Here is a 13,170-nt window from a genome sequence, read left to right on the forward strand (position 1 = left end):
GGGTAGTTAGAGGAGTAGCGGTAGATAGGCTGGATAGCCAGGTTGGTGCAGCAAAATATATTTCTAAACCATGAGGAGAAATTTGGATTTAACTGCATCTGATCAATGTGCTGTTTACAGGTTGTCCCCCCAAAATGTACACACACTTTGAATTAATTTAATCTCAAAAGAAACATCAATTGAGCTATCAGCTGTTAAAATATACATCTATATCTATATATCTACTAGGGGCCCAGTGCACGAATTCGTGCACCTTGAAAGGAACTGTGGGCCGTGAAGCTGCAGTGGGCACAGGGGCAGGTCTCTGCCCATCCTCTGTGCCCCTGCCCAACCCCTCCCACCGTGGCATGCATCCACTGACAGCACAGAGCAATTGGGACCTGCACCTGCAGCAGGTGTGAGCCATGGTTGCCAGCCCCAATCGCCCCTCAGGAGCAGGGGGAGGTGGAGAAGCCTTGAGGGGCAACTGGGGCTGGCAGCCACCGCTTGCACCCACTGACGGCACCAAGCGATTTTTTTGGCAACTCTAAGAGAAGGAAAGGTGGGAAAGCCTACCATCAAAAGGCTGGTAATCGACTTTCTGCCAATAAGAAAGGTAAAGACTTGAGCAATTAGCTAGGAAAATAAAAGGTATTTGACCATAATTGTACCATGAATTTGGGGAGCATGCTACATTGGTTACAAATAAAATGAGGGGAACATTTTATGCCGTTGAGTAGATGCTGCTTGGGCTGAGAATCAGCAAGACTCTCAGGCTTTCACAGAAGAATGCCCGCTAATGAAGGCGAAAGGACAGAATTAGAAATTCATCACTATAATTACCACTGATGTGGTGAAGGGCATAAAGGAGCCATCAGCGAGGACAAATGTGTTCTTCTTTTGAGAAGGAAGATCACAGGCATTTAAAAAAGGAAGTTTCTACTTGGGGAAGGCACCCAAGTTACATTTTAATAAGGGGAAGTAAACATATAGTAAGTGATAATTTCAATCAGATCCTCTTTGGTGTCAATTATGAAGGAAAGTAAATCTATGTTAAGTTAGATTTTCTATAGAATATAGGTGAAAGTTACATATTTTACAAAGTAGCATTGTCTTCATGATTAGTCCAGTCCAGCAATTTTCAACCAGTGTTCCTCGCGTGTGCCGCAAGAATGTTTAAAACATGCAATAACTGACTCCTGCCTCAGGGCCACGGACCTCTTTCTCCCTCAGATTGTCAAATAAAAAACTGATAATAGCCAACACAATAGCTATTTGGCGTGAATGAACAAAAATTAAACCTACCAGCTTGTCAGATAGGCAAAACATGTATTTTTGGTATGCCGCATAAATTTAGTAATTAGCATATGTGTGCCATGATATGAAAAAGGTTGAAAATCACTGGTCTAGTCAATTAAATCACTAATATCCCAACTACTATAATGCCTGGATTAATAAGTTCTAGAGTCTGATTATCCTGAAAAGAACCATCATCAGCTTCTTACTAAATTGCATTGTTGGAACATGAAAAACATGTTTTTAAAATTAATTTGTAGTCACTTTAACAAAGGAATATTACTACGAATACATGGGAATTTGAGTAAAATTTTTTTTGAACGAAAACTATTAGTAACCTACACTGGGATTCACGTGCCTATGTAATTTGAGATGCGGTTTTCCTCTTAGCTCTGATCACCTTTTATTAAAGTATTTACTTTCTGATTGATAGACAGGCAAAAGCTCTCTTTGGATTTTAAAAGAGAGCCTGGTTTTACACATGTATGTAAACTGTTAGGCTGGCTTTTAGTTTATATTGGATACATAACAAAATACCTTTTTAATTTTAATACAACATTTCTTTGGCCTGAAGACATTGAAAAGGTTTCACGATATCTGTGGTTTGTGTAATTTACACAAAAGTTGTATATAAAACTGAAATATGCAAACATTGCAAAATACACTCGGACAGCTAATGCTCTGAAAACACTTTATTACACAAGTTACATTCAGATTCTGAAAATAGTGTTCTAACAGTGGAACCATCTAAAAATAAGACATCCCAAAAACACACCAACTGAAGAAGAAAATTTAAAAAAAGAATTTAAATAGAGACTTTTTTCTTTCCCTTGTTGCAATATAATGCTAGTGATTTTAAAAAAATAGGAGATTTAGCAGCTTTGTCATCAGGCTGAGAATGCTGAACAGGAAAGGCACCAAAGAAAGACGGTGGCAATGGAAGCGCTATTGGGAAAATACTGTGTTCAAGCAGAGTGGGCTTATTTACACCTACAGAAAAGTCTCAGAAAGGTAAATGAGCAAGCCTTCCATCATCAATTAGTAGTGTGATGGAAGAAGAGGACAGTTTCTCTATTCTATGTCCATATATGAAGACCATGGCACTGTTATGTACTTTTAGGAAACTCCTCAACTAGAAACAGAGGCCAACTAAACCCAAATGAAGTAAATAAAATGTGTACAGTCCCGCACAGACTTGTACAGTTTACAATTAAACACACAAAACTCTAACGTGCTAACGGGAAAAGAATTGGCATTCTCGGTACATCTCCTCAGCCGGACCAAAGCCGGGCGTTCAGGAGGAGGGCGGTGCGGGCGGGGGCAGCGGTGCCGAATACTCCTCTTCCGATTCACTCCCGTCATCGTCATCTTTCTCTTGGTCACTGCCCTCGGTGCTCAGGCGGTCAAACCCTTTTCGACTGTAGCCTTTACGGCTCGCAAAGAAATTTCCAAGGTTTAAGCCTCCACTTCCCTTCCCTGAAGAAAGCAAATAACATAGAATTGAGATGAAGGTCACACAAATGACTCAGTTTCTCTGCATAGTCTTACATGGTACAGTTGGAAGTTGGGGATGGGAAAGGGTAGATATTAGCAAAAGAGAAACAAAAAAAGATTGACATACAGAGACACTTATCCTACAAAGTCAGATGGGTACTACACACGGTTATTGAAATACAGAAGGCACAAACAAAGCTCCCGGGGACTATGTGTTTCTGCAGGATTGTTTCAGATTCACTTTTCACCTCCTGCACGTTCCAGGCTCTGGGGAACTGGCATCCCACAAGCAGCTCTCCATTTCAGTGAGTTTATGAAAAGGTCATCTTCAGATGACAGGCACTGACGTGCCCACAGGAGTGACAGAAAATTTACTGAAGACAAAGTCAGATAAAAGGCAAGGGAGGAGAATTAGATAATACAGAATGGCAAGGTGGAAAAAAGAGACGGGAAATTCACCGCCATAGCCACACACTTCGGTTTATAGTTTGCATTCTGCGTTCAATGCTGGGGGATGCTATGCTGCACACAGGGGTTTCATTTCCAGAGAGGAAATACGAATTATCTCCTTGCTCTTTAAGAGACATGAGCTTGCTGACTTTGAACCAAATGTGAAGGATTTTAAAAGGTCACGGGCATACCTCTAAGTTTTCCCAGCACTCTTCCTGAACTTGACTCGAGTTTATGTTCAGAATCTGCTAGAAAAAGATGGCACATTTCAAAAGGAGCCCCAATCACCCTCCTCAATCCATGGGCTCAACTTTCAGTATAAATTCAGGAATTCATAAATAATTAACAGGGTCTGGCTCTGGCCTGCATGCAATTCCAAAGGGGAAAAGGTAATCTAGTATCGTGATGCACACAGGGCCATAGCTGGGTTCGACGCCTGCCTGCTCTCTCACACGCTGTGCAATCTCAATAAATTACTTCTCTGAGCTTCAGTTTTCTCCTCTGAGGAAAGAGGGGTCAATGACACTCTCTACCTACCTGTAAAGATTAGGGGCACACTGCACGTAATGTACTTAGAACAGTGCCTTACCGTAAGTATACAATAAGTGCTCAATAAATATTACTTTCCATGGGGACAAAATTAAATTACCAGTAGTTTGTAAAAATCGGGAAGTTTTCATTATTACAATTTAGAAATATTTGTCTTAGGCTTTAGTCTTTTTTTTGAAGAACAGTACATGCCCTGCTTGAGAAAGCTTGGGGCCCATGTACATCATTCCCCCATTATACGACCGAAGTGAAAGCAAGGGACTGGGAACCCTGAGCATTTTCAATCAGATGAGGTGACCCAAGTGTTCCCCATGGGGCTGCCTATCTCCATGAAAGATCAACTTCCTTTCTTTCTGGGGAGGCAGAACGCCAGCTGGACTTCATTTTTCTGTTTCTGTGTACCTCCCTGCACTCTCTACCTTGGCTTCCACCTCCGTAAGAGCTGTGCCAGGGAAGCGAGGCTTGCGGCTCTCCTATGAAATCTCTAGCCAGGGATGGAGGCAGCATTATGAAGAAAGCTAGCAGGCAGATAACAGAGGAGAGGTAGCATAGTGGGTGGGGAGGGGAATAGGGAAGAATGGAAGAAGAATCTATTAGGTCTGTTAGAAAGCCAACACATTGGACTGTAAGTTCTACAAGGGTGCAGGACAGCCCTGAGCTGGTTTTCCACCCCCTGAGCCTACTACAGTGTCTGATATGGAGCCAATACGCAATCAGGGTATGCTGCATAAACGGGGTCCTTTATGAGGGTTTCTAAAACCCTCACAGAGTGGTAAGATATATCAAGAACAAATGTTGAGAAAATGTGAAGTTGATTTCCTTTTAGAACTAAATGTGCAATTAAAACTGCAATTTTTACTAAAGAAAATGTGATTGCACAATAGTAATTTCCTATGGTTCAACCTGGGTCTCTGCCTTCCCAACACGCACGTGTGGACTCAGCATTCTGTGACCGTGCCACGGCAGGGGAGGCCAGACTTTCTTGATTCTCCGGTATTCCTTCATCCAGTATAGTTTGCTTTCCGATAGTACTGCTACCTGCCCAGTCCCCACATGCACCCGATACTCCTGGTAATTACCACTGCACTTAACACACTTGCTAATCAATTTCATGGGTCATCTTTTTTTTTTTTTTAATGTCATCTCTCTCTTGTGTGTCATCTATTCTGTAAGCTCCATTTATTTCTCCAATAATTATTTGTTGAAGCCCTAGTGCCAGGAACTGTTATTTGTCCTGGGGATACACCAATAAACAAGACAACTTAGCCAGATTCTTGTTCGTTTGAAGCTTCCACCTAACTCCATGAAGACAATGACTAAGTTTCTTTATCTTTGCCCCTGCTGACCGAGTTCCCTACCCATAAGAGGGGCTCAACAGAAGTGTTTTTTTGGGAAGAGTTAACTGTTTTTGTGCAAGGCTTTACCAATTGTCTATGAAGAGTAAAAGAAAGTCCAAGAAAGACTCCCTTTCGCCACCTATTAAATTGAATCCTCTGGGTTTTGTTTCTGTGTCAGGGCTTTGCTGTGGGCACTGAATTCCTGCCATGGCCGCTCTGGCCTGAAATAGAGTCAGATGCTGTCTCTTGATCAAATGCTGCCTCCCCCCCCAAATCCATGGACTCCTTTCCAGACGGAGCTGTAGATTCTTGCCTTAGGCCAGGGGACCCAGCCAAGGGACTCCTTCTGAGATGTGAGAATCACAGGCCGAATTGTTTGTTTGTTTGGATGTCCTAAAAGGAACTCAGCTCCTGGGTTCTGTACTATGATAATAATTTCATAAAATGCTGACTCCAGTTTTGGAACCTGCCTTGTATGGTCAGGAAAGGTGGACTGATGGCCTATTTTATGACTATTTAAAAACTACCAGATGGTTTGTTATAGAAATAGTTGGTTTCCTGAGACAGCTGAGGTTTAAGACAAGTATCTTTTTTGACTTATGACTTTTTTTTTACTTTGTTATTCCTTAATAAAAAGCACTTACTAGGTACCAGGTACTGAGATAAATGCTTTCTGTACATCATTTCATTTATTCCTCACACAACCTGATTGAGTCTTTTATTCCAACTTTACAAATGAGGAAACTGTGGCCGAGAGAGATTAAGTAACTTGCCCAAGGTCAAGGAGCTAAGAGCAAGAGCCAGGACCAGCAGGTGGGGAGAAATACAACTCCCAAATAACAGCCCCGCTATTTTGAGAACTGAGCCTGTTTCTAACAGCAGGGGTCTCCTCTGTCTGGACCCTGCAGCTAATGTACCCTGACTGCACTTGCTATAAAGTATACATCAATTGGGCTTAAGCCAGTTGCTAAAAAGCAATATTAAAGGTTATATTTTAATCTAACCACCCAAATATCCAAATTTCTGAGGCTCCAGATACATTTTCTACTGTGATACTAACTATAGACAATATTTGGAACATAGACAGTAATGTCAAAAAAGGCAGAGAACACTTAAAAAAAAAATCACAATGGAACTTTAAGGCCAAACACTCTTTCAAAAGTAGGCTCCAAGTTCAAGGGGCTCATTTTACTTGCCTCCAAAGGCCCTTGATTTTTTCCACCGAATAAACATGGCAATGGCCAGCAGGACAACCACCGGAATAACCAGAAGGGTTGTAATGAGAACAACAGGCACTCCGGAGTCTGGCTCTTTGATCAGTTTCTGTTTCTCTTGTATCTTCTGCAATTCTGAGGAGGCGGGTTTGTTCTCCATTTTGGTGTCAACAACTGCCTCGGATTCTTCAGGGAGAGAAGAGTTCACAATATTCAACTGACCCAAAGATTCCAAAGCCCTCCCACCACGCCTCCCCAGGCAAATCAACAACGGCTCCCAAAGAACTTGCTGAGTGCAGTGCACGCGGGTTCATGCTTCATTGTCTGAATCTATGAAGCTGGCAGCGCGTATTGTGATGGGCAATACCCACTGAATGGCTTTTCACCTTTAAATTGTTTTTCTGTTGTTCTATGTTTTATTTCCTCTTAGCTGGAATTCCACACAAAAAATAGCCCCCTTTTGCATCTTTTCAAAGATAAAATGAACAGGCAGCATGGTGTAAGGGATGGAACTGGTGTGCAGGCTGGCGTCAAGAGGATCCGGCCTCTGACCCCTGGTGCCTGTGCAACTGGCTGCGAAACTTTGGGCAAGTTACTTAAGTGATCTGGGCCTTAGCAACCTCATCTGACACTGTGATGTAATATACCTCCTTTATAAAGCCGCTGGGTACAAATGTTACCATAAAGAAGTTGTTTAATAAGATTTTGTGTCCTTGTATCTTTACGAATCTCTTTCATGTTCAATGAATTATTTGTACATTGTATGCACACATTTATTCTAGGATTAAAACCTGGGAAGAGGAAGTGTGTCCTTTTCGGGGTCTGTTTTTACAGTTCCCAGCAAACTGTAAGTGCACACATATGCACTGTATATCCTTTTGAGGTTGATGAAAAGAACATACAATGATTTTGTGATATTGGCAGGTTTTAGGCAGATATCAGACCTAAAGAACTATTTGGGAAATTGATACAATGACACTATGTAAGCTGATGCAGGGATCTTAATAACTAGTGATTTAAAAGTGACTTGAGCCTTGAGACACTCTTGCCCTCAAGAGGCACAGATGTGTGTTGGTATAAAAACCCTACTGTGCCAAGTCTAGAAGATATAACCATGTTTGCCAAAACGCCCACAGTTTCCGGAACTTCAATTTCTTGTGATGCCCTTCTAACCTATGATACAGAATGAATCATATGGCCTTATGGACATTTTGATAAAATGGCAGGGATAGGTGGTTTAACATTGTCAGGAAAACCTTTGGTGAATGTTTAATATATGTAGACACAGCTTAGTAGATAACTGGACACTTTTCCAAGGAAGCATTTCTCAAATTACTTAAGACACTGTAAACACAATTTTTGATATACACAAATGGCAGGTCCCAGCCTTTTGCTTAAATGTTCTGAGCCAGCCTCCTTCATGTCTCATTGATACCTATTGAGCACTTAAAGAGGTATCAGGCATTGTTCTCATTTAATCATCACACCAAGCCCATGAGTAGGCACTATTATTATCACTGTCTTACAGATGGCCTGTCATAGTCCTCATTTCCTTCCCTGCACTACGGTTAAGAGGAGACAATTATTTCTCTTCTTTTGTCAAATGAAGTGGCTCTCGAAACTTCAGTGGAGAGAAGGGATTGGTTCATAAATCTAGATGGTTCAAATTTAACCTTTCTAAGTCTCAGTTTCCATGAGGAATATAAATGTGACTTGTACTCTTCCTAACCACTGTTTTGTTTTCGTATTACTGTAGAAGAGGTATACAAGTTGTTCAATATTCAAGCTTATTCTACCTTGAAGCAGGAAAATACATAAAACACAACAGGATTTAAAAAAATATATAGGCCAAAGTTACAGGTTGCCAATCAAGAATTGGTTGCCTTGGAAGAAAGGTTTATTTCTTTTTGAAGGTGACTGCAAACAGAGACATTACTTAGCCTTTTCTACCTGCCATTAAGTATGGTGAGGCTATATCAACTATATCTAGGTTCTTTCATAAGGCAGGACTAGGGCTGTGCTACGCTATGGATAAAGTAAGTGACAGCCTAAAATAATCAGTTTAGCACTCATAGAACATGTGCTGAGAATGAGGCAATAAACTTGCTAAAATATAAGATACATTCCTTGCACTTCTGAAATTCCTCACCCCCGCTGGGGCACTGAGTGTCATCATCTTTTACTGTGCAGTGGAGCAGGGATAAAGGCTGTGCTTTTGGTGGGACACTGGCATATCTCTTTTATCCCTGGTAACTTTATTTGAAAAGTTAAATTCCTTTCCTGAGTTTCTTATCACCACAAATTCTTTTATCCCCACAACTCCCTGAGGACACAACACTGGTTCTGAAACTCTGCCCTGTGAACATTCACCGTTGGGATGAGTGTCATCCAAGGTGACTCGAATTTGGAAATTTACAATTAACATGTATGAACAAGTCTATTAAGTTTGGGATGGTGTTTCTCCCTCTTTTGTAAGGAGTGGTTTAAGTTGAGCTTCCGGATTTTGGTAAAAGACAAACTCTGGAGATCCAGCATGATTTATATTCCTTTTTGAAATAAGAAAGTAATCTTAAAAAAAAAAAAAGGTTTAATGAGTGTCATATGGGTTCAAAAAAGAAAAGAACAACTTCATTTGAGTTTGGACATTCCTAACTATTAAAATGGGACCGTCATGACACGACACTTCAACAAAATTTACTATTGGAACTGCTGCATTCTGCCACGGACCGGGAGGGTTTCCAACCAGATGACTCAGTGGGCGGACTGAGGAGAGGCAAAATGAACTACAGGGAGGAGCTCAGTTCACCCCTCACTGGTCAGTGTGGTTGGGCTGTTCTCAACAGGCCAACCAGTACAACCTAGAGAGTGTGTGTGTGTGTGTGTCCTATTTAAACAGAGATGGTTTGAGGCCACTTTGAAATACCAGAGGATTCAGAGTAATCTACAGCCCTCTCCAACCTATAGTTCTTGGAAGAATTTACGGTGAGTCAATTGGTAGTATTCATCTCTCCTCAGTGGTACAGGACTAGTGGGTAAGAGCCCAGGCTTTGGTGCCAAACAGACTTTGGTCAAAACCTAGCTTTGCCACTTACTATCATAGTAGTAATTCTTATCTTCATGTCTTTATATATAAAATGGAGATATTGCAATGATCACATTGTTGGTGTAAGGATTAAACTTGATAATTCTGTATAGCCCATTGTTTGTGCTCCATAAATGATAGCTATCCTATATAATAAAAGCCTAATATGCTAAGTGTCGGGTCATCCATTTAACCAATCAAAGCGTAATATGCTAATGATATGCTAAGGCCACTCAACCGCTCGCTATGACGTGCACTAACCACCAGGGGGAAGACACTCTGACCAGTAGGTTAGCTTGCTGGGGTCCGGCCAATTGGGACTGAGCGAGATGGGCCGGACACGCCCTGGAGACCTCCCGTGGTCCCTCCCAGGCTGGCCAACCTCCTGTGTCCCTCCCTGGCCCCGATCGTGCACCAGTGGGGTCCCTCAACCTGGCCTGCACCCTCTTGCAATCCAGGATGAGGGACCTACCCCTCTCCCCCGAGTGCACGAATTCGTGCACTGGGCTTCTAGTTAATAATAATACCATTCCCAGCATATCTTTATTCCAGAGCAAACAGAACTTATCAATAATTCTATATATAATGATAAAAATATAGGGGCCTGGGAACTTTGTCATATGACTATGGTATGAATGCCACTCAGCAGTGTCACATAGGTAGAATCACTACAAATGCCAAACAATTGCTACTTATTTATTTTATAATATTATCTTACCCCTTTCAACCTTGAGCCGGCTATATTTTCTTATCTGCCTACATAAACTCCCTAAACTCCCTCTTGGTTCTTGCTTCTTTTCATCTCTTTCCACCTGCTTTCATGAGAAAGGAAAACAAGTAAACCTAGGGTTAAGTCTGAATATCTAGGTGAGTCATTTGTAAAGCAACTAATAATGGAATCACTTTGCTACTTAAACATTAGGAGCATCTCTAGTGAGTTCTTAACTAGACACAATGATGTTCAAACCCTATGGATAGCAGACAATGTACAAATATAAACTGGTTCTAGGCAAGAGAGAAAATAACTTGACAGAGATTCCATATGAACCAAGTGGTTGCTTACCAGCAGCTTAATCTTATCTACCCATTCTTGATAATATATATCAATGTTATGCTTATCTGTATATATGTATATGTATGCACACACACACACACACACACACACACACACACACACTCCTTACAGGGTGTAAGTCTCTTAAAGTCAGGCACAGTTTCATTTCCCTAAGACCTATTACAGTGATTTACACATAGATGGCTTTCAGTAAATGCTGGGGGGTCTAAATTTTACTTAGAAACTTGGGGAGCAGCTAATCTTCTCAGGCTCTTACAATATTAACTCACCAAAGGTATTTTCCACTCCTTTAGATTAGAGCCTCTTAGGAAAAGGCCTTTTCCAGTACTTTGAAAAGTATTTTTCTGCTTGTCTGAGGTTAACATACTTACAAGTTACTAATTTATTTTTTTCCTCCCTGAATGTTTCTGGCCCATTTTTAAAAATAGATTTCTTAATCACTTTTCATCACCTGAAATTAGTGAATTTGAACTTATTATTACTACTCCATTTATTAGAAAAAGCGATGCTAATGTGTAGGTTTAAAGGTTCAGGATACAGCAGAAATGATTGATAATTTAACAGATTCTATTTTTAGCTTGATACTATTTTAAGTGCAATTAAGAGCCATAAAATAATTCAACACAAATAGCCTTGGGATTCACAGTCAGAGAGGAACCTGACCAACCTTTGGTTTCCTCGACCTCAATGCCAGCCTTCTTAACGGACCGATGTTCCATTTCTGTAACACAGCAAAGAGACAGAGCATCATAACCCCCAAAAGGACAATGGAAAACTTAATTTTGATATTAATTTTGCTCAGTAGAAAATATTTCCTTAATTTATCAAATTCATTCTCATATTAGAAAAGAGTTTAATACCAATCACTAATTAGGTGCCAGGTCTAGGAATCCTGGATAAAATCTCCTAGGGGAAGTTGAAATATTTCTAAGGTCTTCATATTTAAAATGAGATTTTCCTTTTTGATTTCTGAAATAGCAAGTCGTTCTGTTTTCATGTGACATCTTGGAGATAGCTAGTCCTGCCATGTCCATCAGTCTTCTAGCTGACATATATGGATGTGACTAGTTAAACACTAGCAGGCAGATACAAAGACACTTGTTTGGTCCCGGATGACAGTCTGATCGTCCCAAAGGTACTACTTTCCTGGTTTGTTATTTGGTTACATTCTGGACTATGCAGAGAACTTTTCTGTTTCGAAGCTGAAAGCTATACTGCAGTGCTTCTCAATCAGGAAATACATCAAAACCACCAGGGAAGCCTTTCTAAAATGCACGCATTATCATTCCTCTTCTTTCTGTTGATCTCAAGTGGGGTGCGACCATGTGTATTTTGAAAAACCCTCCCCCAGTGACTCAGATATACATCTCTGTTGAGTACTAACCATGAGGATGGTATGAAGAGCCTAAACTGGAATCTTAATGAGTTCAAGTAGCATATTCCTACCTGCCAAATGAAGATATTGGCTAGGTTTCTGAAAGTCTGTTCCACTTTGAAAGGTATTCATTTATTTCTTTATTCTGAAAAAACCTCGGCTCAGACATGCGATTGGGAATTATCCATCTCTCTTTGCTCTCCTGTCTGCCCACACCTTCTGGTTCCTCTTGAGAAGGCAGGTGGTGGGAGCCGCACTTGCAAGGGGGATGGGAAGCTGCTGCTGGAGGGGAACAGTTCTGGGCGCCGCGGTGCACTCAGCCCTAACTGGGGCTTTATTACAAAACCAGCAAAGGTGACTCAAAGGATAATTCTGAAGACAGCAGTTATCAAATCTACTTGGGGTCCAAGACCTGTATGCTACCCAATTTCTTTGTTATCGCTTGTTTTTCCCCTTCTTATAATTTGCATTTTTTCCCTGTTTTAGTTAGCATTTCCTATCTCCATCAAGTCCATGTTTCCTTATTATTTCTCTATCGAAAGCTGCCTGTTGCAGCTCTCATACCACAAATTTATCATTCTCAGTTCTTCGCCCTAATTCTACCTTCTCCTACTGTTTAGACCCTACCATATTTTAAAAGGATTTCTGGACACTGAGGTTTGTGGCTTACTGAGCATCTCGCGCTCTTTAATTTAGAAAGCTTACTTTTTTTTAGTCTGATATCAGAGGCTAGGTTAGTATACTTTCTAATTAGAAATAACGTCCAAATTGCAATCAGAAACTCCCCCCCCCATACTCCCTTCTTGATCCTGATAAGAGAAACTCTTCTGTCCCGTACATACTTTTGAGCTACATGAAAACATAGCAGTGCAGAATTCTGAGTAAGCTGAAGCCTAAAGGAAAAATGCAGAGCGCCCCCTGTTTGGAATGATGCGTGTCTGACACTGATGCTGGCATACTCAGTGCTCGGCAGCCGCGGAGAGCTGAAGAGTCACTTGGGGAGTGATGCCTGTGTGGAAACTAGTCAGCCCGTCTGTCTTGCCAAAGCCATCTCCCCCCCTCTGGAGAGAAGCGGGAATTAACATTGGCGTTCAGTATAGCAGACGTTACTTCAGGCATCAAGAATTTCCTGTGGAATATCTGTGGGAACGGGGGGATAACTGCCAGCAAAAAAAGAGTCTCTTTCCACTTAAGAAATTTAATTTAATTCCTGAAATGAATACCAAACAACTACCACCTACACCTTGATTTCCCTCTCCTATCGATAAAAAGAGAAAGAAATGCATTTTTTTCCACATGTTTTTTTAAGCAATAAAACT

The 13,170-nt window shown here is 41.1% G+C and overlaps 1 protein-coding gene across 11 annotated transcripts in view; it reads right to left on the reverse strand.

Annotated features, from left to right (window-relative positions):
* Window positions 1–1,949: 1,949 nt before the first annotated feature.
* The window catches only part of PAM (peptidylglycine alpha-amidating monooxygenase), a 267,335-nt gene continuing 256,114 nt past the window's right edge, over window positions 1,950–13,170 (reverse strand). For 3 of the 11 annotated variants that reach the window (XM_079786765.1, XM_079786762.1, XM_079786770.1), the window contains 4 exons: window positions 11,144–11,197; window positions 6,302–6,505; window positions 3,411–3,464; window positions 1,950–2,751 (listed from right to left, as the gene is read on the reverse strand). In XM_079786765.1, coding sequence (XP_079642891.1) covers window positions 2,570–2,751; window positions 3,411–3,464; window positions 6,302–6,505; window positions 11,144–11,197 — 494 coding nt within the window. In that variant the 3' untranslated portion in view covers window positions 1,950–2,569. Of the gene's footprint in view, window positions 2,752–3,410; window positions 3,468–6,301; window positions 6,506–11,143; window positions 11,198–13,170 lie in introns of all 11 variants that reach the window. The other 8 variants (XM_079786768.1, XM_079786763.1, XM_079786767.1 and 5 more) reach the window with 4 other exon arrangements.

Source organism: Cnephaeus nilssonii (genome assembly GCF_951640355.1).
Source record: "Cnephaeus nilssonii genome assembly, chromosome: 2".
NCBI lineage: Eukaryota > Metazoa > Chordata > Mammalia > Chiroptera > Vespertilionidae > Cnephaeus > Cnephaeus nilssonii.